This window comes from Pteronotus mesoamericanus, unplaced genomic scaffold (assembly GCF_021234165.1).
Source record: "Pteronotus mesoamericanus isolate MK-2021 breed Mesoamerican mustached bat unplaced genomic scaffold, CSHL_Meso_final scaffold_827, whole genome shotgun sequence".
In the NCBI taxonomy this organism is placed as follows: domain Eukaryota; kingdom Metazoa; phylum Chordata; class Mammalia; order Chiroptera; family Mormoopidae; genus Pteronotus; species Pteronotus mesoamericanus.
In genome coordinates this window covers 452937-479445 of record NW_026555327.1, presented here as the reverse complement: position 1 = coordinate 479445, position 26509 = coordinate 452937, and the positions used below count along the sequence as shown (strand labels likewise).

Genomic DNA, 26509 nt, shown 5'->3' with positions numbered 1-26509 from the left:
TCCCAGGCCAGGCTGCCCCTCCGGCACCCCACCGCGGTCCCCGCCCCAGCCCCCAGCGAGCTCGGCTGCCTCCCTGGGCCCACACCCAGCCACGCAAGCTCCATTAGCAGGGACGAGAGATGCCAACTCAACGCAGCTCGGCTGGAGAACCGGCAACAGTTTATGAAAATAGCCTCCTGCCACAGCGCTCTGCTGACGGGCGCTCCATGCAGCCACAGACCCAACAGCCAACCCTGAGAAGTGACAAAGGCGGGAAGATGGACACGACTTCCCAACACAGTCACTGAGTCCCACTGCCGCCTCCCACCACCCCCTAGATGCTGAATTCTTGGATTTCTCCAGCTCTGTCCCCTTCACTTGACCCATGCCTAGTGTTCCTTGGTTGGAGGAGGGGAACACTCACCTGTCCCCAATTCAATTCATACTAAAGGGCCCAAATCATAGGGAGCAAGGTGCAAGAGCATAAAATAAGAAACCTGCATGACAGACTGAGAGCTAAGAAAGGAAACCACACAACAGAAAGGAAAGGGCTCCATCCGGGAAAGTGAAACAACCTTGGGGAAACCAAGTCACAGAAAAGAGGCCCCCGGGGAGCTCCTGTGTCTGGGCTTTCCTCCCTGGCAGAGGTGAAGGTAGCCGGTGGCCCGGGCCTCTCCGCAGGGTTTTCTCTGGGAGGGGCTGCTGAGCAGCCTGCCGTAGGCCTTGGAAAAGCAGTAAGAGGAGACAGTTATTAAAGAAAAAACAGACCGAGAACACAGACAGGGAACACGCACAGGGAGAGACTGGCCCTGCTCTACACCATCCCTACAGCTGCCCTCTCCCAAGGCGAGGCTCAGCCCTCAGCTGGCAACCGAAAAAAGGTCACTGCTAGCTCCTGCCCCTGTCTTCCCCATCTGAAACCCTGTGCTCCGTGGCCTTTATGCTCTGAGGAAAGGATCCCGGAAGAACGCGGGGAGCGTGCTGAAACAAAACAAGCAACCCCTGGGCTGGCACTGAACTCTGGCAATGGGGAAGGTGCCGCCCAGGACCTGGACCCCAGGCTGGCCCTGAACGCTGTGACGTGAGCTCAGCGGCTGACCCCGACCAACCGGCTGGCTGGCTGACAGAGGTGAGAGAGCTGGAGGCAGGTGTCCTTGTGGACAGGCCTCTTAGGCTGGCATTCAAAAATTAATGTCAGGTTAATAACCAGCTTTGGTTCAATTAGCCAAAGACGTTAGCTGAGTGACAGAAGATACTCTCCACCTTGAGACAGTCTTACTTTCTAACGTCAAGAGATGGTAGGGACAACAAGTGAGTTTACGTTTGGCGCAGGGGTGTTTTTCTGGTATTTTCATTTACACTGACTATTAGACGCCAAACAGAAAATGGCCAACGTGAGCCTCCGGGAGAATTTGGGCGTGTTCAGTCTCACAGATCACAGTGCCGCGTGGAAGAGACACTCCGGACATGGTTGATTCTGAGTCTGGTGGTACAACTAGGTAGGTGGTGGGATGATGGCAAATGGAAGTATCCACGTGTAAGTTAGGAAATAGAAGGAGATCCATGATTCGCTCCTGGATGGAGGGAAAGGTCAGAGGTCGATGGAGAGACTGGACTGAGGAGTGGCTCAGGAGGGCCAGTGCAGTGTCTCAGTGGGGCCTCAGGGACCCAGGTGCACCCCCTCAACACTCCCTTAACAGGAGGAGCACCAGGGACATAAGACAATGGTCAGCTGTCCTCCTGCCAGTGGCCTTAACCTTGAAGGTGGGCAGAGAGGATCCCCAGGCAGTGCTCTTCCCTCACCCTGTTCCCTGAGGTGAACGGCAGCCAGGGTGTTCGAATGCTTAGGGAGGGAGGGCAGAAGGTCTCCCTCTCTCCTGTGGGCACACACAGAGAAGAATCTCACTCAGGTTCCATTAGAAACCCTTGGCACACCCCTCCCCCCCACCCCTGCAGCCCCCCTCTCCTGCATGCCACTGGTGGCTGCTCTAGGCCCTGGACACGCCCCTCAGGAGCTCCAGACAAAAGAGGACTGTCCCCCTTTTGTTAAGAGAGCGGAGGCTCCTGTTGGAAGATTACCTGTCCCAGACCCAGGCTCCTTCCCTGCTCCCCTCCTGCCCCCCTCCCCGCTGCAAGGGGCTCATACGCCCAGTACCAGGCCCCAGACCAGAGTCAAGACTAAAAACCCCTCAGATAATGCCACGCTCTTCAGAGAGTCCAAGGGTTCAGGGGATAGAGGGAGCCAGGGGACAGCCAGACCCTGGAGGAGAAGGACAGGGGAAGGGGGAATGGAATGAGAGAAAAAAACAGCCAACAAACAAGGGAAAAGGAAGCCAGCGATGCTTGGTGAGAATAGTGAGGAAAAAAAAATAGAGACTGCAAGGGCAAAATAGAAAGGGATAGCAGGAAAATTTGGGGGTGTTTTCCCCCATTTAAAAGAAAAATCTAAAAGCCAGAGACAAGACTTTAAAAATTCACATGGCTTTGGTTTGCAGAAAGCAATTTTTCTGCCTTTGTGAGAGAAAGACCTCTCTTGTTATTGTCGAGTATATAGAATTTTATTTTAAAAAAACACAGCAACAGTTTTCACTGAAACACTTCTAAAATACCCATGCTGGTCTCAGCCATCACCAGGAGAAACGTGCCCCGGAAAGGGAAGGACTGAGCAGACAGCAGAGAGAGACGATAAGAGAGAGGATGAAAAATAGAGAAAGCAAACAAGCCTAGAGACAGAACACAAAGCTGGACCCACAACTGCGGAGAGAGAAGGACAAAGATGGAGGGGAAATGGGTAAGGAGAAAAGACAAGGGCTCTGAGACAGAAGCAAAAACAACAACAACAACAACAACAACAACAACAAAACCCCCAAAAACTAGCTAAGGAAAATGACTGCTTCTGTCTGAAGAAAGTGAAACATGTGGTTTTCCAAAAACTCCACAAAACAAATGAGGCCTTGTAGATTATTTAAGGGAAAATAGAAAAATACATACAGAACCTCACATATACATATACATTATTCGAAAGTCTTCGAGGAAACAAAATAATTCGCCAGCCTGAAACAGGCTTCTTAACTGGCCGATAAAGGCCAATAGTGAGACATCTAGAAGCACAAGAAGTTATAGCTTTAAAGCCAAGGGCCACTGTTTGGAGGTTTCTTCATCTTTAAAAAAAAAAATCCCATTTATCCACATCTTGCTTGCTTTAAGGCCTAGATTTATTTTTTTAGACCCTTGGACACTGCTAATGATATATATATCCATGCTAATTTGGATAACCATACACAGTTAGTGCACATAACTGACAGAGCCTACATAGAATTACCACATATTTCAGTATCCATTTTACTACTGCATATCGGCAGCCTGGGTGAAAAAGGACGCAGCAAATTTTAAAAGGCCACAAACAAAACCCCAATTAGTCTGCCCAATTCCTGGCATTTTATAATTCAGCCTTGGCCCAATCCAAAAAAGCAGACTTGAACATCCTATCTCTGGGATCTCCCATCTTGTCCCACAGAAGAAGGGACACCAGAAGGAAGGGGCAGAGATGGAGAGAGAAACCGTAGGCAGAAAAAGGAAGGGCCTGGGGCACTCGTCCTAGAGGTGGGTGGGGCCTCCCCTCTGTGGGTGGGGGGGCAGGCAGGCTGGAAGAGGTTGCTCAGCCAGAGTAAAATCATCCAAGAGTCTGGAAATCCAGGCATGGAAACCAGAAATGCACATTGCGAGGAGGCCCGGAGAATTTGGACAAAGCGGGTTTTTGGCTGCCTTAGGCCTGTTTTTCTCCGCTCAGGAAAGGCAGCCACAGCACGGGTTTTCCAGCGCTCTCATGCGGGCTGAACGGATTTGCCCCGCACCCCGAGTGCTGGGTCTAGTAGGACAGGGGCTGCCTCAGAACCGGGCTGCACACTCCTCTCCTATAAAACTGTCCCCCTCCCTTCCCTTCCTTTTCTCCTCCTGACTACAAACCGGGAGCGGTGGTCTGGGATCTGGCCAACAGGCAGCCTCGTTCTGGCTCTAAACACTACCCTGCTCCAGGCACATCTCCCCTCACCCTCCTGGCACGGAATGAAATAGGGTAGGAACAGGGGACTGGAGGAGACAATCTATTCTCTCTAGTGCAACTGGAAATTGTTTACTTTCATCCTCTACAGGGAATGGGAAACAAAAACCCTAGTCTTTAATTCATTATTTAGCTTGAAACTTCCTTGTGTCACCACGTAGAAGTAAAAGCTGGGAAGGCCAGAGCCCTCTCCTCCAGCCAAGGGTGGGGGTGGCTACGTGGGGATGAGAACCTCCGCAGAGCGCGTAGAATGCGGGGGGACAGATGACAGCCAAGGGCTTCCAGGGGCAAGGGCAGCGCAGAATCTGAGCCTCACCTACCTCCTTGGCCTGGAAAGAGTCAGTCCATTGTGGCCAAGGGCTGGGGAAGAAGGAAGAACTCCACAGGCTAGCTTCGCAAGTTCCTCTAAAGAAGAACTACAAAACTGACCAATGGCCCAGGAACGGGAGACTAGCACGTGAAGACGAGGTCTGTGCCCAGAATCCCATGTAAATATCTGCAGGGCAAGAGAGAAGACCAGAGCGAAAGACAAAATGTTGAAAACTCGCCGGAGGCCCAGCTGCCAACTGCCGAACCCAGAAAAGGCTTGGGGATTATCCAGGGAAGATGTCCCTCTCCCTCCCCCCTGGCACCAGGCACCAGTCCCGCACCTCTGAGACTCCTCCCGCGACCTTCCCGGGGCCTCGCCATAGCTTCACAAGGATCTGCTGCGACACCCCTTTGCTTTGCTGGGTTTATCTCCCCTGCCACAGGAGAGATCCCCGCCACGGGAGAGTAGGCCCCGGTGAGAAAGGGTTGTTTCCCTCCGCCCGGTGCCATCGCCCAGTCTGCACTCCCCGCGCCCTTGGCCCAGAGAGAGCCTCTTTCTTGCAGTTGCTTCGGCAACGTGCAGCGCCCAGAGCCCCGGGCAGAGAGCTGGGTGGTCGGGATGGGAACAGCCCGGGGTTTTCACAGCTCCAGGGCTCAGGGGAGCTGGGCGGGCTCTGTCTGGGCAAACGGCTTCCCCAAAATGTCCAATTTTAAAAGTTGGAAGACATTTTTCGGTCCCTCGAAACGTATTGCTCCCCACAACTATTTTATTATCAGGATCACTGCCAAGGAAACCGGAGAGTCCTCATTCCCCCGGTGTCTAGCCCCTGCGGAGGCTGGCACCGGGGTTCCCAGAGCTCAGGACCGTGCCTACCTCTCCGCCACAGTCCGTTCCTCCGGCCCCCTTTCTCTCTCACCCTCTCTCCCCCTCTGTGTCCTCCAGCTCCAACACAAACTGTTTGCACGGGAAGTCTCCCTCTATGACCCGATTCAGCACACACAAGAGAAAACTGTGGGCGACAGACCCAACGTCCTAACGAACTTGAGTTAATTAATGCTAAGGAAGAAAAGAGGCGCCTTCGCTCTGTTGAATCACGGTTCACTAGCCCTTTCAGTTTGCTGTGGGTGGAGGAAAAAAAAAGAGGCTTTTTGGTTCAAATATTTTTGGGGGGCGAAGGGAAAACAAAAACACCGCAGAAGGGCTGTGGAGGGCGAAGCTGTCAGTACCTGCCTGCCGGGAGGAGCCGAGGCGAGGGCGGCGGGCGGCCTCCCCCAGCTTCTGGCCTGAGCTGCTGCGTTAGGAAGGCCAAGAAGGGGGAAAGAAAAGCGAGGGGATTATCAATTGATCTCAGGCCTATTCAAATAAATTGCTCCAAAAATTAATCTGTCAGACTATTAGATAGATATTTTTTTTTAAGCCCAAACCCAACAACTTGATTTGAGCAGAGCCGTGAAAATGTTTTAACAGTGCAGAAAACCGAAGTATGGATGGCACGCATACAAGAAATTTAAGTGTGCAGGAAAAAAGAAGAGGTGGTAATGGGGGGGCAGGAGAACAGCTGCAATTTTGCTTTCCAGATGTTGACAGCAAAATGTAATTGGCAAGAAACTTCCTCCTTACCACTTTTTATCCTCTGGTCCTAAGATGTTAAAATCCTACAGCTAGACCTCAGTCTGCAGCGGGTCTCCAGGTGCCCCGCGCAGCACACGTGGACGGGTCAGGAAGCCTGGTGGGCCATGCTCGTCCGAGCTTTCTTATCAGCCCACTAAATTTTACAAGCCCTTCCACCATCCCTTAGCAGAGAGGCCTGAGCAAAACAAGCTGGAGGACAGCCTTATTTAAATTATTATTATTTATTATTATTTTGTAATGCACAGCCTTTACTTTTGAGGCTGGGCCTCCCCCCTTTTTTAAAAATAAACTTTTTAACTGCAGTGTGGCGCCCGTGAAGAAGGGCGCACAGTTCTAAGTCTGCCGCACCACACATTTTCACAAAGCGAACACACCTGGGTAACCCCACCCAGGTTAAGAAATAAAACACTTTCAGCACGCTGAGCGGGCCTTGAGATGTTAAGCTATAAAGTTGTCGCAATTTATATGCCTTAGAAATAGCTCCTGCCCGCACCAGTAGTGTCAAATCTGAGCACCTATGTACACGCACGTGTTACAGAGCATGGGGAACTACTCATGTGACCACAAGAAGGAGTCGTGAAAAGCAGCCCCTGGCCTCTCACTACTGCAGAGGGGGTCCTACGCCTCCCTCTGTGCCGGCGTGGCTCTGGTCCCATCAGCAGGGGAACCGACTGTGCAGCACGGTTAGCAGACCAGCGGGCGTGTAGATGGGGAAGGACAAACGGGATCACCAAGCTGAAAACCACACGGCCACAGGCAGGACTGGGGGGGGGGCCTCGGCACGTGTGGGTCGTGGGGAAAGGGAGCTCTGCAGAGTCAGGGCAGCCTGCCCTCAGCCCAGTCCACACAAGCCTTGCACCGAGGCAGGGGTGGCAGCGGCAAGAAGGGGGGCCAAGGGGGTGAGGGGGTCCTGGGCTGCGGCTTCGAGGAGGGAGGCCCAGCCCTGTGGCATCTGCCTCCCCCTTCCCTGGCTCTAGCCCCAGCTGGCTCCCCACCTCACTTTCACTGGCACTAAATTTACTTTATAATTTTAAAATTAAATTTTAAAAAAAGCAGAAAAGAGAAAGCACTTCAAGGCAAAATACCTCCCACAGTATCTCTTGGGGGGAGTTGCTTATGTAAAAAGACGAATGCAAAGGATCGCTAAAAAGTCTAAGCACCGAATAACAAGGAAAATAAAAGAGAAACGCATTTAATTAAAAACACCTGAAGCAAATAAATAAATAACTCCCTTTGCAAGGCAAAGGCACTGCACAGCCACTGGCACGGTGGGCACCGGCCCCTACCCTCGTTTCTTACCCACTCTCCCCTTTCTCGTGTGCAGCTAGGTCTTCCCAAGCACTATGGAAGCCCCTTCCCCTTTCTGGCGGCCCGCTCCCCCCCACCCGCCCCCACCCTTCGGGGAAGGGCCAGGGCAGTCTTTCAGCGGCAAAAGTCTGGAGCAAACCTCTGCAACCCTGACAAAGAGCCCCTTCCTCTATTTCCTAGGCTGTGCCCACCGCAGGCCCCGCGCCCTGCTTCCCGCTCCGCATCTAGGCCCTGTGAGTGGCGGCGCTGTCCTGGGGCCGGACGCCAGGCCCATCCCCAGTGGGCTCTCTCCCCTGCCAAGGAGGGTCTTGGGGACCGCATTTTCTTTGCCTATTGCATATGGGGCTGGGAAGAACAAGCCGTTCAGCTTCACTAAAAGTATGACATGGGATCTGAGCTCTCTGAGCCTGTGATCTTTAGAAATACTTGATTACTTGATCTTTTTGGGGGGGCGGGGTGCAGAGTAGGCGGAGAGATCGCCCCCACCGCCGGGACTCTCCCACCAGCCCACCGCCTGGGAAACGCGCCCTCGGCTGGCACGGGGGTACCAGAGCCCAACTCCTTTCTTCCTTTCTTTCTTTTTTAAATCGCTCTAGTGCAAACCAGGCAGTGGGTCAGGGCCCACAGGCGGGGGAGGGAAGAGGAGAGGGTTGCCTCTGAAAGAGGGTAAAAAAGGAAAGCGGGGCTCCAACTCCGGGGGAAGAACGGCCGCCGCCGCAAGTTTCCCGGCTTGTGCCAGTTTGGGGATTTGCGAATCAGACCGGAGCGGAGGGGAAAGCTGGTGAGAAAAAAAGCCCGCATTAAAACTAACCAGCTCTGCCTAAAAGCGCACTTTCCACTCTTAAATAAGACAATGCCGAAGGGAGAGGAAAGACAAGTCATTTCTCACTCTTTAATTATTCCAATGCTGAGCATTATTTTTTTTTTAAAACCACACACATTAGCCAATGATATATTCTAACCCTCAACAAAGCTGGTATTTTTCTCTGATTACAGACTTTGCCGTGGCAAACCCGGGCTTCGACGACAGAGGCAGCGCAGAAACGCGCTTCTAAATGAGACACAATTTTATTAAAATCATAATAATCCTTGCGATTCTAAGTGCCTTTTCAGCAGCGGAGCTCCCAGGTGCCCCACGCCCGGCTCTACCGGGGAACCAGCGACCGAGGGCTCAGAAAGGAGGTAGGAAAGGCATGCCAGCGCCACGGAGTGCCACGGCACGTATTTGTCTTTCTTTTTTTAACAGCCTGTTTCCATCATTCAGCCTCCGTCTCACGCTTTTTTTTTTTTTAAGTAACAAAACTCCTTTAAATGTTTCGAATGTTGTTTTAAAGAAGGAAAAGATGACCCAAAATAAAAAGGGGGAAAGGAGCTAAGTGTGGTCTGGGGAGCTGCCGCGGCCGCGGGCTGCCTCTGGGTCCGGCTGCAGAGCACCGGGCAGGCCGGTTCCCTGTCACCTCCCCCCACGCAGCTGGAGCAGGGTGAGTCATCTGTACGTGGAAAAAGGAAAAGGACCTAACACCACCAGCATGGATTTGAGTAATTTGGGTGACAGAAGTCAAGTTTATGACTGGTTTCCAAAGGGGCTAGCTGGGAGGCCCCTGGGTGCTTTCTCCCGAAAGTCTAGGGGCTGCTCGAATTCCCGGGGAGCAGGGGATCTCAGGGGGACACTAGACTCCTCTCCGAACAGGTTAAGTCAGGCCCGCTGGGCGAACACACTTTTCCATCCTCTCCCTCGGCCTGCCCAGGAAGTGCTGCAAAACGGCTGGGAGCGGTGGGCTGGGAGCGGTGGATGGGGAGGCCTTAGCGCCCTCCAAGGAAGTCTGCCCGGGAAGGGAAGACCATGTTGACCAGAAGGGATCTGGGGGAAATTTTTTTTTTAAAGTTTCTTGGAAGCTGCGCAACTCCTGCGGCCTGAAGGCAGGGGAGAGGGAAAGGGAAAGCGCATTTTCTGCCACTTAGTCACATTTCTTCCCCATGCTCGCTGGAGGCCAAACGCCCCCAAACCCAGCCAACCCTCCAAACAAACAAAAATCTCCCCTGGTAAATTTCCCCGCCCTTATTCCCCAAAATGAGGCAGCCTGGGGATAAATGGAGAGGCTTCTTCTAAGCCTGGGATCTGGAGGCGGGATGTGCACGATGCAGGTTGGAGGTGGGACCCTCTCCGGGTTGACGCTAGTGAGTTGCCCTCGGATTCCGGGGCATCTAAAACCCCAAAGTCCCTGGAGCAGCCACAGAATAACAGGACACATCAACATCGATTTCATTTGTGAAGCCCTCTGGTGCATTATCGTCAGATACCAGGGTGAGCACAGGAGGAGGGAAACTGAGGCAAAGGCGCCCACACGACTGGGGACTGAACCGGCCTAGAGGCCAAAGGCCCCTTCTCCCGTTGAGCCCATTCTGGCGGCGCCTTTGATGTGGCAAAAGGCCAACACACCACACTCGAACCAGGCCACCCCTCAACGCCTACTTAGAGTCCCCTTTGGGGGAGTCGCTGTGAGGGGCAAGGAGGCAGTACTGCCGGTACCGCCGGTGCCTGCAAGATGAGATGCGGCGATGCGGGCTCTGAAAGACGCTACAGGGCTCTGCCCCTCCCCCAGGGTCTACGGAGCAACAATGTTCTGCGGCCTCGCCTTTGGCCGAAGTTCTTTCACACCCCTTTCAACTGTCCCCTCACCTGCCCGCGGGGGAAGTGGTCCTCACTCTCGGATCAATGCCTGGAGCAGCTTCCCACATCAGGGGCCTCGAGGCGCCACTTCCCGCCCTTTGCCGTTTCCCATGTGCGTTCCTGACTTTGGGCAGCCGCTTACTGCCGACGGTGCTCCAGGGCCCCAAAGCCCCGCTGTCCACACCTTCGAGGCTGTGCTGTCCCCTCCCACCCCGTGGGGCCAGGTGCAAGTGATGAGACTCTCAGCACCCGGGTCCTGCAAGGTGGAAAGCACACAGTTCTCCCACGGCCTGTGCCCTGGAGAAGTTTCCCCACGACCCCCGTTCGCCTGTGCTCCCCTCCAAGAGTGAGCGAGTTGCAGCGGGTCAGGGAAATACCAGGCACGAAACAAAAACCTGGGAGGTGAAAGGAGGCCACAGGCAGCAGTCACCTGCTGAGGAGCGCACGCAAGGGCTAGCATACAGGGCGCGGGCGGCACATCTCTGCCAGAGTTTGCACAGGCACATGAGGTGACGCGCAAGTGGACTGGAGAAGCTTGGGAGCCATGCAAGGGGACAAGAAGGGACGCAGGAGGACCATCTAACTTTCTTTAGCCAGGATGGGACATCAAAGAGCAATGGTTGGGTAGTGGGACCCTCTGGGGAGTCCTGGGAACACCCCCACCGCCACACATCGATGTGCTTCTATTTTAAGGTATCTCACACTCTTTCAAAACCCACCCACACTTGCCTCCTGAGGTCCATGGTGCGTACAGGGAACCGGCCCCCATGCCCAGGGCGCACCTGAGGGGAAGGCCAGAAGGGCTGGTAGTGCAGAGCCTGAGCTGCCAAGCTGTACTCAGGGGGGCAAATGGAAGTTTCACCCTAGAAGGGGGGGGCATTAAATGGCCTCTTTGTGGAGAGGAATTGCGGACCGTCACTCAGGATTAATTTAAGCAGCAACAGCAAACACACACCAAAAGCAAGTATCGCTGCCAGCACCCACCCCCGCCATTGTGTTTCGGGGAGGGCTGTGGGACTCCTCCGTGTGGCTCAGCCTCTCATGGGGGAGGGTCTCCGGCCTCTAAGAACTTGGAGCGTCCACAGTTGGAAGGGGAAAGGCTGCTCCCGACGCGCCCCGCGTTCCTGCTTGGTGAAGTGGGTTTTGCAGATTTGGGATAAAGCCGAGTGGGGGTGGTAAAAATCCAAGTACAGATGAAGCAGGAATGGGGGGAGGTTCTTCCATATAAATATACATATTAAAGTACAAATTTCCAATATAAATATAGCACATGCAGGGGCGCTACTGGGCAGCTCTGGAACAGCTCACCTGCACCCCAAGGGCATTTGGGGAGACGGGTGTTCTAAGGGAAATGGGGGCAGTGGGAATCAGGCCTTGGCTTCCCAGTCTCCTCCCCAACAACCTGAATATGGCTTTGGAGCCAGGTGCCCAAGGCGTCCTGGCAGGTGTGTGACTCACGTGAGTCACACGCATGTGCAGGCTGGGGAGGTGCGTGTCCACGTGGGCCTGGAGCCACATGCGTGGGCACTGGAGGCTCTTGCAGGCTCACCGACCCACCTGGGCCTGGGTCCCCCATGGGGTACAGGGGCAGTACCTGTGCTGAACCCAGAATGGCTGCAAGCAGGAGAGAAGGTGGGCGCCAGTGCTTCTGTTTGGACCCCGATCTGATGTCGGGCAAGGGTGTGTTTATGGGCATGTGCGCTCCCCAGCAGTCCCACTGGGCTATCAGGCCTGGGTGTGTATATAAGCTGGCGGTTCCTAGGATCCCTGTCTGGGGCACTGGCCAGGGATGTTGCTCTCGACCCTGTCCGAGCCACAGCACAAGAGCATGCTTCTGTGCTTTACGCGCTTGCCCATGCCCCAGGGCCCACTGGGGTGTCAGACACAGGCGTGCCTGTCAGCGCTGCTGCACAGCAGAGCTGTGCGCATACGCTTGCGCGTGCCCTACGAGTGGCCACGTGCGCCAGAGCCACCATCGTGGCTGGGCCGAGCCCGGATCTAACCCCTGAGCAGGCCAGGGGGCAGGGCCTGCCGTTCAGCTCCTCAGCGGCAGCGCATAGGCGGATATCGTTGGAACCGTGTTGGTTTTGGCCCTGGCCGCTCGAATGGGGGAAGCCCCGGGGAGCAGGCGGGGGTGGAACAAAGAAGGAAAAAGTGAGGGAAGGCGGACATCAGAGGAGGAGGAGGAAGCGCCCTGGAATGCGGAGGGCCCTGGGGAGTAGGCCTGGGGAATAAGGGTGCAGGGCCAGGAGGCTCCAGGCTCAGACCTTGGCTTCCGACGTGGAGACCTGCCTGGGAACCCATGGCTACTACTCCCTCTCTACCCAGCCCCACCCCCTTGTGGACAGGGACAGACCTTTTGAAGACCCAGAACTTCTCTGCCTTCCAGGACCCTGGCCCCAGCCAATGGGCTCCAACACATGGAATCTCACAAGACTGCACAGGCCACAGGCTGCAGCCGCTGTGGGCAACGAGGAGTGAAGCAGCACTCGGGCGGGGGGCGGGGGCGGGGCTCAAATTTCCTCAGCCTAAGTTAGACAGTTTGAGGCCCCTTCCCACATTTCTTCGCTGGGCTGCTTAGAACCTCAGTCTTCCCCATCTGGGGAATGGGAAGGGAATTCCCACGTGGAGGGCCAGGCAAGGGAGCCTCAGGTGGATGGATAGCAGTGAGCTGACAAACAGGATGACCTGTTTCAGTCTTGCTTGCCCCTCGGGGCCTGGCTGAGTAACATCCCCCACCCCATTTCTAGCCCTATGGCCTTGGCACTTGACCCTGCAGCCTCTGTTTCCTCATCTGTAAAACAGGTTACTCATACCTGCCTCAAACCGGGATGGATACAGGAGGTCTCGTGCACCCGCCCGCTGCCCTGGCATAATTGCTCTGGAGTTGGTAGCTGTTATTTTTATTGTGAGGAGTCTATGGCTCTGTAATTCTTGCCACCTCACTTCTAGCCCCATGACCTTGGCACTTGACCCTGCGGCCTCTGTTTCTTCATCTGTAAAACAGGTTACTCATACCTGCCTCAAACTGGGATGGATACAGGAGGTCTTGTGCACCCGCCCGCTGCCCTGGCATAATTGCTCTGGAGTTGGTAGCTGTTATTTTTATTGTGAGGAGTCTATGGCTCTGACAAGCTGTGACGCTTGGTGTGATCGTGTGAGGCTGGCTGTGTGTGCAACTGTGCCGCTGTGTGTGCGCGCGTGTGTGACAGGTTGTGTGTGAGACTGTGCGTGGACGACAGATTGTGCCGGTGTGCGGCAATGCCTGTGACAGGCTGTCACTGTATGACAGACTGCGGGTGGCGGGGTGTTGCAAGTACCGACTGTGAGTGGAGATGAGGCAGTGTGTGGGGCTGGGACGAGGGACCCCCACAAACCTACTTCAGTGAGGGTCTGGCTGACAGTGAGACAGGGAGGTTCTTGCGGACCGGGGGACCGTCTACTGTCCCTTGGGGCCTTGGCCTTTCCATTGTGTGCAGTGAGACCCCACCTGCTTGCAAACCTCGGATGGTGACAGGTTGGAGGGACTCTATGATAAAACTTCACCTTCACCCGCGGTGTCAACTCAGGTGCCCACCCCCAGCTTCAGGCCTGGGTTTGTGGGATCCCAGGAGGGTCAACAGTGACCTGTGGGCATGACGGGCCCCGGGCCTCGCTGGCTTCGGTGAGGGGCATAGCCCGAGCCTGTTTCCCACACTTTCCCTGAGCTCCAGGCCGGGGCAGGACTAGGGAGACCAGGAAAAGGCGGGGTTTGGGGAAGTAAGAACAGCCTGGAGAGAGAAGCTGAGAAAACCAGACACTTCCCTGAGTTCTCTGGAGAACCCAGAGCTGCCGGGGCCAGGGCCTCCCATCAGGTGGATGCACGTCAGGGCTGCGAGGCCAGGCCCGGCAGCCACGCCGGCAGGCACTGCGGGCCCCGCGCATGCAAGCCCCACGCTCAGGCCCGGTACAACCTCCGGGACGCGCTCCGCACGTCAGGCCTGGTGGAGGGAGGAGAAAACCCATGCATTCTCCTAATCCAGCGATTCCCAACCGGCGCACCGCAAGGATTTTTAAAGCACACGATACCTGACTATTCAGTCAGGGGCACTGACCTCTTTTCCCTTAGATTGTCAAATTTTAAAAATGACAACAGCCAGCACAACAATAGCTGCCTGGTATGAATGAATCAAAATTATACCCGTTTTTTGTCAGACTGGCAAAGACATATATTTTTTGGTGTGCTGCAGAATTTTAGTAATTAGTTTATGTGTGCCATGAAACAAAAAAAGGCTGAAAATCGCTGTCCTACTCTGTGTGGAATTCCACTTTGCACACCATTCATGCCCACCACTTCCTTCTACAAATGGAGGAACTAAGGCTGGGAGAGAGAAGGGGCCCTTCTGAGTGCCCACTCATGCCCAGAAGACCTAAGAATATAGGCCTCCCGGCCCTGAGAAACCTCACCAGCTGGAAAACTCCCAAAGCCCACGGGCCAGGGGCAGCACCCTGTGAACCCGCCCTCCCGATGGTGTGTCAATATGTGTGTTACGTGTGTTAGGGTGTGTGCTCTGGTCCACGGCTGTCGTGCGCCTGGTGTGCAAGCCACAGCATGATGTGTGTATCCCTCATCGGAGCGGGCCTCTGTATGTCTGTGTGTCCGTTCAGGGCCAGCTCCTGCCACTGAGAGGGGAGAGGCGTCAAAGCACCCCCCCCCCCCGAAAGTGTGTCTTTGATACTTGCAGCCTCGGCAGCGAAAAGCAAGTTTCCACAGGGCCGTCTTGGGCTGAGGCCAGGCCGTCCTCAAATAACATTTGAAGTTACTTAGCAAACTTTGTTTAGTGCCGAGAGAGGCGCAGGCAGTGGGCTGTGGGGGGGGGGCAGTAAACCGGTTCCTCCAAAGTCCCTTGGCCCTCTGGGGCACAAGTGCCCAACCTGGGGCTTGGTTTCCCACCCTAGCTCTAGGGAGGGGAGCAGGAATCTCAAAGCCTTGGAGGGAACTTGAAGGAGAAGGGGTCGGGGCATCCCTCAAATGTAGCCGCCCCTTGGAACATCCAGGCTCTGGGCTGGAGCAGAAATGCCCACCCTGGTCTCCTGGTGGCCCAGATGCTGACACCGGGCCCCAAAGGCCCATCCGAAATGGGAGGGTCCACATATTCCCTGCCACCCCTTTCCTGCAGCCCCCCTCTGCCAACCTCAGGGTGGGCAGTACGAACTGGCTTGGAGCACATGTCCCCCTCCAGACACGCACACACAAGCACCCAGAAGCCCCCGGTGCCAACATGCCTGGCCCCCAAGCTCTCACTCCCAGGCAGGAGAGAAGGCTGGAGAGCCGGCAACAGCAATGGCGGACGGTTTAGAAGTGGAGTTGGCACTTATGGGAGGGGGCAGGGGAGGAGATGCCAAAATGGTGAGCCGTTACAGAGAGAGAGAGGGGAGGGAGCAAGCAGGAAGATGGGGGCCAGGCGGGCATCGCCACCAAGCTCCCGGGCAGCAGAGGGGCAGTGGGAAAAGCAGCCCCGGGCCCTTCCCGGGAGCAGGCATGGGGGGCAAGCCCCAGGTGGCGCGGGAGAGGCAGGGGCCAGGAGGCACCCAGCACTCCCCCACCCCCACCCCAAGCCTCGAAATGGAGACTGGCAGCAGCAGCCGCTCGGCTCTGCCCGGGCATGGGGTGGGGGTGGCAGGCAGGCAGGGCGCCAAACCAAATGCCACCAGCCTGGGCATGGTGGTTGCCAGCCGACAGCGCTGACCCCACCAGCCCCAGTCCAGAGCCCTCACGCCTGGAGCTTTGGGGTTGGAGAAAGATGGGGACCCAGCGGGAATCTGGGGTCCAGCAGACAAAGCCAGGTCTCCTCAAGCCATGGGCAGGTCCCCAAGACCCTACGAAGATGGCGCTGCCTGGCACTGCCAGGGTGACAGGCTTCGGTAAAAATAAACCGGCCCGCCCCAAGGGAGCTAAATCGAGGGGCCCAGGTGGAAGTGCCACTCTAGGCCGCCAGCTGCCCCCGCCCCGCCCCCAAGCTCCGAGTGGCAGGGCTGAGAATGCCCGGTGCCCGTCGGGCCCGGCTCCTGCAGAGGAGAGGCCCCGGCCGTCTCGTCCCTAAGTCCTGGAAAAGCAGCATAGGTTTTATCCACGGTACGGATCATGGGTGACCCCAGGCTGCAGCAAAAACAGGCCACGCGTTCCGGACGGGTGATGCAGCGACTGTGCTAAGCCACATATCCTTCACTCCCAGACTGCCCCTTTTGGAGGGACAAGGGCCTGCGCGTGAGCCGTGGCAGAGCAATGCTGAGTTGAGAGCCAGCCTCACAGACCATCTCTGCTAAAGCCGCAACGGCCGAGCACGTCCCCGGGTCCTACCTGTTCTCCTCTCCCCACACATCTATCGCTGCCTCACGTACTGGACCCTCTCTCGTTTATCGGGTGCACCGTCTGCCCTCCCACCTTGGCTGACTTTGCTCCCTACTGACCCCCCAGGGCCCAGAACAGAGCCTGACACCCAGGAGGTGCTTGGTAAATATTTGCCGAAGGAATGCACAGGCCCCTGGCTGCACCCCCAGCACACGGGCTCCGGCTGGGTGCCCGGCGAAGTGTGAGAGAAGGTGTCGGGCCCCGCTGGGGTGAGGACAAGCCTGGCCAGTGGGGGTGCAGGGGGGCGAGACGACCATCCACTCTCATGCCGAGCGCTGGACAGAGGAAGGTCTGAATGTCAGAGCGGTAAGGAAGGTTCAAGGTCTGACAGCTGGGGCAGCGTCAGTGGGGGCATGGGGCACATAGGACCACTCTGAACTCTGGGAAAGGCCAGAGGATAAGCTGTAATTCTTTCTCATCAGTAGGAAACAGGATGGTCAGAGAAGGGGCCCGGACTCCTCCACCACCTAGCCCCTGACCCTGACATCAGATGCCTCTTCCCTGTTTCTTATCTATGAAATGAAGCACTTACTTCACATCAAGCACTGTTTTTAAGAGCGCCGTCTGTAAACCAGCTTCTCTAATCCTTACCACAGCCCTGTGAGAAGAAACCGAGGCCCAGGCAGGTTGACTAACTTGCCCAAGGTCACACAGCTCATGAGAAGCAGAGCCAGGTTTCAAACCCAGGAAGGTGGCTCAGAGGTCTCACTCTGCAGATAATGGGCCAATGTCCCAAATGTCCACAGTGCCACAGCGGAGAAACCCTGCCTGGTATGCTGTCAGACACACCGCAGCAACACGCACGCAGGCCCGGCTCCCTGCCACGCCTGCCTCATGTGGAAGGACTCAGGGGCAAGCTGGGAAGGCTCCCAGCACAGGGGGCAGCGCAGCGTGCACGCAGCTCCCTTGAGCCATCACTCTCATTTTTAGGGTAAACACTCATCTTGCTATTATCCCACAAGACTTTCTCCCTGTATAACTCCGCCGGCCGTCTTTCTTCGCTCTTTCTCCAGAGTCAGAGGCCAGAGCACCAGCGAGACACAGTCCTACGGAGGATGAGAGTCTCAAGCCAGCCTCCCACCCCAGGCTGTTTCGATAGCTGCCAGAAACAGGACAGTAAGAGTGGGGCCCTCGGCCACGGCACCCAGAGGCTGGAGTGTCTTGATCAGGGTGACATGTGGCCTTCCAGGTTTCAACAAACCAGCGCAGGGATTCGGAGCTTCAAATTCCATCAGGAGAGGTCGGGGTGGTTACACCTGCTGCTCAGAGAGAGCCAGGGGGCAGCAGGCAGAGCGGAGCTATGAGGAGGGCAGGTCTCCCGTCTCAGGCACCCTTTCCTAGCAAGGCCAGGTGTGGCCCAGGTGTGAATGTGTGTGTGGGTGTGACGCTCGTCCCTGTGTGCTGGGGCAACACGGGGCTGTGTGCATGCCACCCCGCTGGTGCCTGGGCCTGGGTCCTGGTGAGCAAGACTGTGTGAGACACCGTGTCAGCTGGCCTCCTGCCTGTGTGTGAGATGAGTGTCAGGAGTTAGGTCTGCCCATGTGTGCGTTACTGTCTGTCTGACAATACATTAGGGCTGAATTTCTCCACCTCGGCGCCGCTGACATTTGGGGCTGGATCACTCTCTGCGGCGGGGCGTCCTGTGCACTGTAGGGTGTTAGGCAGCAGCCCTGGCCTCCACCCACTAGGTGCCAGCGGGCAAACCCCCCTCCAAGTGTGACAACCAAAAATGTCTCCAGACACTGCCAAGTGCGTGCGTCTCACCGAGCGTCTCAGAGTGTGTGACTGCGCGCATGCATGCGTGGGCTCCTGTGTGTCTGATGCGGGTGGGGGTGGATCGGCGCTCCCGTGTGTGTTTCTGGGGGTCTAACGGCGTTGCTGCATGCTCGTGCCGTGTGCTTCTCACTGAGTGTGGGTCTGCACACTCCTCTGCGTCTGGCAGTGGCAGTGAGTGTGTCTGTACTGTGTGTCTCATGGCATGTTATTGTGTAGACACGTGTGCCTGTGGGTCTGCACCCGTAAGTGTATCCCCGCGCCGATGTGTTCAGGTGTGGCAGGCGTCTCCAGGTGTCTGTGTGTGAACACGAGCATCTCTGGGTGGGGACGCCGTGTCTGTGTGTGCCTGATTTAGGGAGGTGGGTTGTGCGAGGGCGTGCTGTGCCTGTGTGTGACAGCATGGTTCTTTGTGCCCGCGTGTGCCAGGGAGAGGGTATGACTTGGTGTGAGCTGGACCTGGAATAAAGCCCCGAGGTGATCTGACCAAAGCCCATATTGAGACGGACCCTCCTGGATGATCTGGCGCCTACCCCCAGCTACTGCTGCCTCCCGAGGCCGAGGAGGTGGGGTGCGCCTCTGAGCTGCCCCCTGCCTCTGGCTCGGCTCCCTCTACTTCTGGTGGGGACAGACCCCCGCACACGCTTTGCCCGATCTGTGCTAGGAAGGCTGGCACCAAACTGTCAGCCACAGGGGGCAGGGTCCTCGGTAGTGGTGGTGGCACGGCCCCCTGCCCACTGCTGGCCACCACCCCCGGCTCCCTTCAGGGTGAAGCCCAGTGGGGGGAGAGCTCCCCAGTGCAACCCTGGCTTCCGATTGGCTACAAAGCGCCGCAGTGCCCGCCACCCGCCTCCCCCTCCCCGGCTGGCGCAGCCACATCAGTAGTGGTGGCAAACGCAGCTCGGAGTTCTGGGCACAGCTGCGCCTCACAGAGGCCTGCCAGCCCCACCAGAAGCCAGACACCCCAGCTCCGTGCCCCCCGACCCCTCCCCACCCGCCTGTCCGCCTGTCCAGCCAGGCAGCACAATCGCCCTGGCCGCTGCACCCTCAGGCTGCCAGGCCCAGTTCCCCCAGCCCCCTTGCCCACCAGACCTGTGCCCCCTTGACCCAGCCCACATGGGAGGGCCCAGGTCCCTGCACGGCCACTCCCACCCTCAGAGGGGCTCTTCAAAAGGGGGAAGCAGCGAGGGGCGGCAGGGAGAGGGGGAGCTAGCCCTTCTTCTTTTAGTGAACGCGCCCAGAGCTGGAGCCAAAAATCGAGGAGGAGAGATATTCAGACAGAGCCAAGAAGCGTTTGGCAGGAGGAGAGAGAGAGCGGGAGAGAGGGAGCAGGAGGAGGGGAGGAGAGAGGGAGGAAAGAGAGAGGGGGGAAAAAGGGGGGCCTCAGTTTCCAAATCCATGCTCTTGGAGCCTTGGAGGGGCAGCCTGGGGTGTGGGGCCCAGGGCAGACCTAGCTCCAGGGGCGGTGGGCTCCAGCCCGCAGAGACAGCCGGACACCCCAGCTGGCCAGGCCAGGACGGACACAGGCAGAAGCCAAGATCAATGCACACCAGCAGACAGAGGGAGGCCTGTGGGCGGCCCAAACACACACCCGCACCTCACCACACAACGGGCTTCTGTCCATGCCGGGCCAGGGGCACGGGCGGGGCCCACAGCAGGGCCACCACGGCTGCCCAACCTCATGGGGAGCCATGGAAAGGCCGGCGTGCTCCCAGCTGCTGCCCTGGCCACCACAGTGCGCGTTTTACACTATGCGGAGCGGCCGAGGAAGGCCACGGAGAGGAACTCGTGTGGTGAGAACACACAGTGATGGGCACAGGGGCAAGCTCAGGACGCACAGTGCCATGGGGGCAGTGTTTGGAGGCACACGCATCGACACGTAGGCCACACAGGTCGACACAGGCAGGTCGACACCACGGTGGGGCACATGGACACACCGCTTCTCGCGCTGGTCAGACACCCAGAGGACATGGGCTGTACAGGGATACACCACAGTGGCACCATGACACAAAGACCACATCAGGCACCCGACACGCACAGCGATACACACCCGTCACCAAATACAGAGAGACGGAGTCTGGGGTGACCCTCAGACAGGCCGCCGTGACAAACACTTGGAGACACAGGGACACTGGACAAGGGACCTACACAGACACACAGCTACCCACGAGAAAATGGCGGCTCTGGGGCCCAAGATGCTGATGAACACACTCAGATCTGGGAGAACCCAGGCAGCCACTCGCAGCCAGCCCCTGGCCCCTTGGCCCCCACACCCGGAACTGCGGGGGCAGGAAAGTGAAGACACCCCTCCCCCACCCCGCTGAAGCCCGGGTCTCGGCGCCGTGTAAGAGGGAAGCACAAGCATCCCGGCTCCTCCTTTCTTGGTCCAGCTGGAGGAAAGGGCAAGACCCCAAATTCTTCGCACTTCAAGAGCAGAGGACAGGGACCAAGCCGATAAAAGGCTGGGCTCCCAGTGGGCTGGATGTGAAGGCCCGCAGTCAGACCGAGTTCCAGGGGGATTTAGCCGCAGCCACGACTGCCCGCCCACCCCTGCACACACCCACGACACCCACTGAGCCCTGACGAGTGCTCACACAGGGTCACATACAGGCACCTTGTCCCCATGGTATACCCCGGTGACAAGGCCCCGCTGCAAATGCAGAAATGGAGCCATGAAAGCCACCGGAAGCCACCATCGGGATCCACCCTTGTCTCCAGGCTCTTTGGCCCATTCACATCTGGGTGCGGGCACACTCCAACACACTCCGGCACAAGGCCCCGGACGCCAGACCCAAAGTGGGCCTGGCTGCAATCAGGATCAAGATTAGGAAAAGGGCCAAGGCAAACTAGAGCCCCCAAGAGAGGCACCTGGTCCCCACAGGCCTTGTCTCTTCCCTCCTGCCCCCTGCTCCCCACCATCCCTGCCTTGTACTCCCCCTGCCCTCTGCTTGGCGTATAGAACTCCAGCTGAGGTAAAGAATGGGCCTCCCTCCTTCTAAACTCTTCTCTTGCTTCCTCCTCCAGGTAGTTCACTTGGATTTCTATGTCTGGGAGGTATTCAGCCTTGTCTTCCACCCTAATGAAGTTTGGAAGGCCTGGGGTGGTCTACTCATGGTAACCAAATGACCACAAGTCATTCTGTTCCTTGAGCACATGCTACCTACATGCCTGAGCCTCATCATAGCCTGAAAGGTAGGCACTATTATTGCCTCATTTACAGACCAGGAAAATCCTGTGCTTCAGGTCACAGAATTAGAAGATACAGAGCTGGTGCTCATCTCCTGCAATGTCTTACGGTAAAGCCCAGTTCTCAACCTCTGCTCCCACATCTTCCACCTGTGAGCCTTTGAGGCCCCACAAGACACTCCAAGCTGGGCCAGGACCCCTGACTCCAGCTCCCAGGGAGAGGGGAGCACCCTGCCCCCCACATCAACCCAGCAGAGCCCTCAGCTCTGCGCTCAGCCCAGCCTCAAAACATCTCATGGAGCCCCACTCAGGCCCAAGAGTGGCCTACCGCATCCCAGCCCATGATGCACACACCTCCCACCCTAGCCGTGGGCATGAAGCAGGCAGGGCCAGAGCCAGAGAGAAAATGTGCCATAAAAAGGAGGTGCCACGTGGGTGCAGCACGGGGAGCAGCAGCTTCACAGAGACAGAGAGGTAGCCACAGTGACCCGGGGAGCGAGCTGAGAGGGCGCAACGGGGGACCCAGCCCACGCCCCTCCCCTAGGATGGCTGTGTGTGTGGCTTCACAGAAACGGGGGCACATAAACATTCTCTTGCTCGTGTGACTATGTGGCAGGAAATGTCGGCGAGCATGCGTGTCTGAGGGTAGGTGCGTGTCTGTGTACACACCTGGATGAGCCAACAGCATTGTGAGAGGGTGTATGTCTGTCCATCCGTCCATCCTTGAGTCCGCGTGAGCAGGTGTGGGGTGAACGAACACTTGAGTCAGCCCGTATGTGAGTGGGTCTAGGAGGTATCGCCGTGTGTCCGTGAGCTGGCATCGATACACACGTCCCATTTTAAGGAATGTATGTGTGTTTACACATGTGTTGGGCAGGGAGGGAACACAGGTCCACCGTCTCCCATGTCTGTAGGTTTGCCAATCACTGTGTGTCTGGCTGGACATCAGTGTAAGGATGTCATTTATGCCCCCATCTTCGCGGTGGAGGCAGTGTATGTGTGTGACTACATTCTGGTGTAGTCGGCATCTCAGTTTATTTGGAGGGGGAGCCTCATCCATCCGCTTCCCTCCACTGAGGACTCAGGTCTGTGGCTCTAGTGGGCTCAAGCAGCTCCAGCAAGCGCCCCGCCCAGCCGCCCTGGATTTCGATGCTTTTTCCAGAAGGAGATTTCCCCCCCATCCTTCCCCCTCGCCCACAGTGCCTTTCCCTGCCAGGGCCCCGCTGCTCCAAGCTCGTTCCTGCTCAATCATTTATTGACTTTAAAATCGAAGCCAATTCTGGTTTGAAAAAAGGGAGAGAGAGAGAGAGAGAGATGGAGGCCAGAGAGAGGCAGAGAGTCCGAGATGTGGGGGGGAGGGAGGAGCAGAGATGGGGCCAGCATCAGAGACAGACAGGGAGAGACAGGGACAGTCAAAAATATAGAAGGACAGAGAGACAGAGACAGAGACAGAGACTGGCAGGGCAAACTATGGAAGCAGAAAAATTTATAAAAACAGAGACTCTGGATCCAAGAGATGCAGCTCTCGGGAGGGGCAGACTCTGCTGACCCACAGACAGCAGCCACCCGCCCAGACTGCGATCACTGTGCCCCCCAGCCACCCTGGCACCCTTGCAGCCTGGGTCTGTGATGGAGCTGAGCCCGTGCTCCCTTCTGGAGTGTCACAGAGTCAAGCCTTGGCCATCACCCTGAGTCTGGGGGCCGCCCCAGCCGTCTTCCTAGACTTGTCACAGTGGATCTCCTGGCATTTCTTTCCCAAGGTACCATGAAATCTGAGGACCCAGAATCTCACCCAAGCCTAAGGGGGCAGGCCAGGGAGCTGGGATGGCAGCAGGTGGGCAAGGAGCTGCTGGGGCGTGGGGTCTTGGTCCCGCTAGTACCTAGACACTAGCCACGCAGGCCATCCAAACATAGCCCCAAAGACAGCCACGGCTCAGGCCCAGCTAGGTGGGCAGGATCGTCGTGTGGGAAGCCCAAGATGAGGCACAGATGTAGGGGTTCCCATGCTGCCACAGTGGTCAGAGTGCACACTCATACCTGCATACACACCGTGATATACATGTGCGGAGAATGTGCACCTACTCACACCTGTACAGGAAAACCTGTTCCCAGAGCCCCCCACACACGTCCATGCCACACAAGCCTGCCTACGGCCAACCCACAGGAGCCACATACAGACCCCAAAATCAACTCACACACACACACTTGCATCTGTCGATACAAGAGGGCGGTGTGCCCACGGCTAACACTCATCCCACACATACCCTCGTGCCCCTTGCCGCACACCGGGCCCGCATAGCAGCCATGTTCACGTGGACCCCCACTCCCAACTGTGGGCACACTTGGCTCAAGGCTAGCAAGACTCAGGCTGGCAGAGGGAACAATTAGGACCTCAGGCCTGGTCTAGAGATTCTCCACACACGTAGGTCCTGCTGGAAGGCACCGCTGAGCAACCCCTAGGTGTACCATCTGCGGAGTCATTGTTACCAGTGTAGGCCCTGCAGGCAGCGCTGCCAAGGCCGATGTGGGACTATGGTCAGCTCCTGTGCCCTCTCGGAGCCTAGGGCCACCGACAGGGGAGGGCGGGATAGCAGCGCCGGCATCCCGGGAGCCTTTGCCTCCGCCGAGCGCGGCTCAGGGAACTTCGCTGGAGGCGGGATGCGCTCTGCAGCGCTCCAAGGTCGGCACTATTCTGCTCGCGGCTGGCCCGACGGCGTGGTCGCAGCACTGTCGGCGGCGTCCACGGCTGCCTCCCGCCCTCCCGCCTCTGGGCGGCAGGACGGTATTCCCCCGGCCCGCCTGGTCCACCGCGCGGCAGCCCGGGAAGCGGGGGCCGGAAAGTTTGTGCCGAGGAAAGTTTGGAGGGGGGCCCGCGGCGGCGTCGTCGTCCAGGGTCGGTGCAGAGGCGCGGCCCCGGCTGGCAGTGGGCCCATCCCTCCCTCTCCTCCCCTCCCCTGCCCCTCCGAAATTTGGGAGCCCCGCCATTTTCTTAGCCCCGCTCCCATGTGAAGCCTGAACAAAGACTTTGGGGAGACGCCCGGGCCGCTCGGCCCGCCCCGGGCACCCCAGCCCAACACAGGGTCTGCTACCACGCACGCCGGCCGCTGCCAACCTCGGGAAACGCTGCGCCCGCCCCTCAGATCGCCACCATACCCAGTCCCTACTCTGCGCCCGCGGGACCACCCCTGCCACTCTTTCACCCCCGCAAACACTGCCAGAGGCCACGCTGTTCGGGTGCCACCACAGTCGCCCACAGGTCGGCAGGAGTCGCGTTGCCCACCGCACCCCAGCCGAGCGCGCGCGCACGCACACACACTCACACACACTCCCGCTCCAGGGCAGCGCCACGCACGCAGCTGGCCACCCCCGAAGACCCCAGCAGGGATCTGCCGGTGGCCAGGTTCGCACGCGCACAGTGGCGCCCGCACGCGTGCCCGGACTCCCCACAGCACGGCTTGCACCCCTCGGCCGCCCGCGGGCTCACTCCCCCAGCCGCCGCGCGCCCCCTCCGCCCGCCCGCCCGCCCGCCTGCGCTGCCGGCCGGCCTCCTGCGCCCGCTTCCCTCCCCGGTCGCGCGGGGCGGCGGCCGGTACCTGGGTGAGGCAGTACGGGGAGTACATAGCTGGGCGCCCGGGCGAGAGCGCGGCGGCCGGCCGCGGCGAGGGGAGGCCCGGCAGGCGGTGGCCGCGCTCGGGCTCCGGCTCGGCTACTCCGGCCTCCGCCGCGCGGCGCCCGCCCGGCCCGCGGCCCCGCGCTCGGCCCGGCGCCGCTCCGCGCTCGCCGTTCGCAGGCTCGGCCCCGCCGGCTCCGGGGCCGCCGCCGCCGCCGCCGCGCTCGCCGCTGCCTCTCGCGTCCGCCGCCGCCGCCGCTGCGCGTCTACTCCATGCCGCCGCCGCTCGGCCGGTCACCCTCGCCCGCCGCCGCCGCCGCCGCTGCGCTGTGAAAGTGAAAGTTTAGACAAAGTTTGGAAGCGGCGCACTCCGGGGAGAGGGAGCTGGCGGGCGGGCGGGCGGGAGGAGGGGCGCGGGGAGGGGCGGGCGGGCGGGGAGCAGCGGCCGGCGCGCGCACACACACAGACACGCACGCACACACACAGACACGCACGCACACACAAGCGCACACACATGCACGCACACACACTTGCGGGGGCGCACACCGTCACGGCCACCCCGACACGTGCTGGCCCGCGTTCCAACGCAGACACACGCTGACACACAGCGGGTCTCCTACCCCACACACATGTCACGTACAGAACGCATTGCCACACGTTCCGACAACAAAGCACACGCAGACACCTACGAACACACAGCATGGACACATTCCCGAGTACACAGTCCACACGCACGCACGCGCACACCCCAAGATTAGCAATCCAACCCATGACCCTCATACTGACATGCACACAGGCCCCCCCCATCATGTGATGATACTGGCACACACACATTACAACAAGGAACCATGTTTAGACACCCAGATATATATAGATACATGCCAACATGGGCCTCACACACACGCACTAAGACATGCACACATCAGGGCCTTGCTGACATGTACAAATTCACACTGACACTGATACAGCCATGACACACAACCACACCTTGACGTGTTCCAGACACTCAACTCCTATATATGGACACACATAACACAAACACAAAGCCGCACCAAAATATCATGGTAGTTGTGACAATACAGAGGACACACCCGGGCACACAGAATGACACTGATAAACAGGAGATGCACTAACACACCATCACACAAACACACATCATCAGACACCTGGACGTACATGCCAAACAACACCAGGAATGCACTCACCCTATTACAAAGAGAAGAGATACAAAGTGTCACTGATACAAAGTGACAGTCACAACAACACACACACCACACACCTGATACCCAGATGTACCCTGAGCCTCCAGCACGCTGACCAACAATCCTGATACCCAGTCAGCTGGCAATGCCCCTCAAAGAATCACCCAACCATGCGCACAGGTGCCACACACATGCACCCAGGCCCCTCCCACACACGCAGCATACACACTTGCACTTCGCTCAGATCACACACACACACACAGATCTAGGAGGGGCTGCACAGCCCATTCCACAGGGACAGGAAAGGGCGTGAAGGCCTCAGATACACGTATACACCCCTGCTGGTGAGTCCCTAGACCCTCAGGCAGGCCCCGAACCCCCCATTTC

The 26509-nt window shown here is 57.9% G+C and overlaps 1 protein-coding gene across 4 annotated transcripts in view; it reads right to left on the bottom strand.

Moving 5' to 3' along the window:
• Nucleotides 1–25248, bottom strand: part of NFIX (nuclear factor I X) — a 93440-nt gene extending 68192 nt beyond the window's left edge. Inside the window, exon 1 of one of the 4 annotated variants that reach the window (XM_054563529.1) lies at nucleotides 24904–25248. In XM_054563529.1, coding sequence (XP_054419504.1) covers nucleotides 24904–24930 — 27 coding nt within the window. In that variant the 5' untranslated portion in view covers nucleotides 24931–25248. The remainder of the gene's footprint in view (nucleotides 1–24903) is intronic. The other 3 variants (XM_054563533.1, XM_054563534.1, XM_054563535.1) reach the window with 3 other exon arrangements.
• Between the last annotated feature and the right edge of the window lie 1261 nt (nucleotides 25249–26509).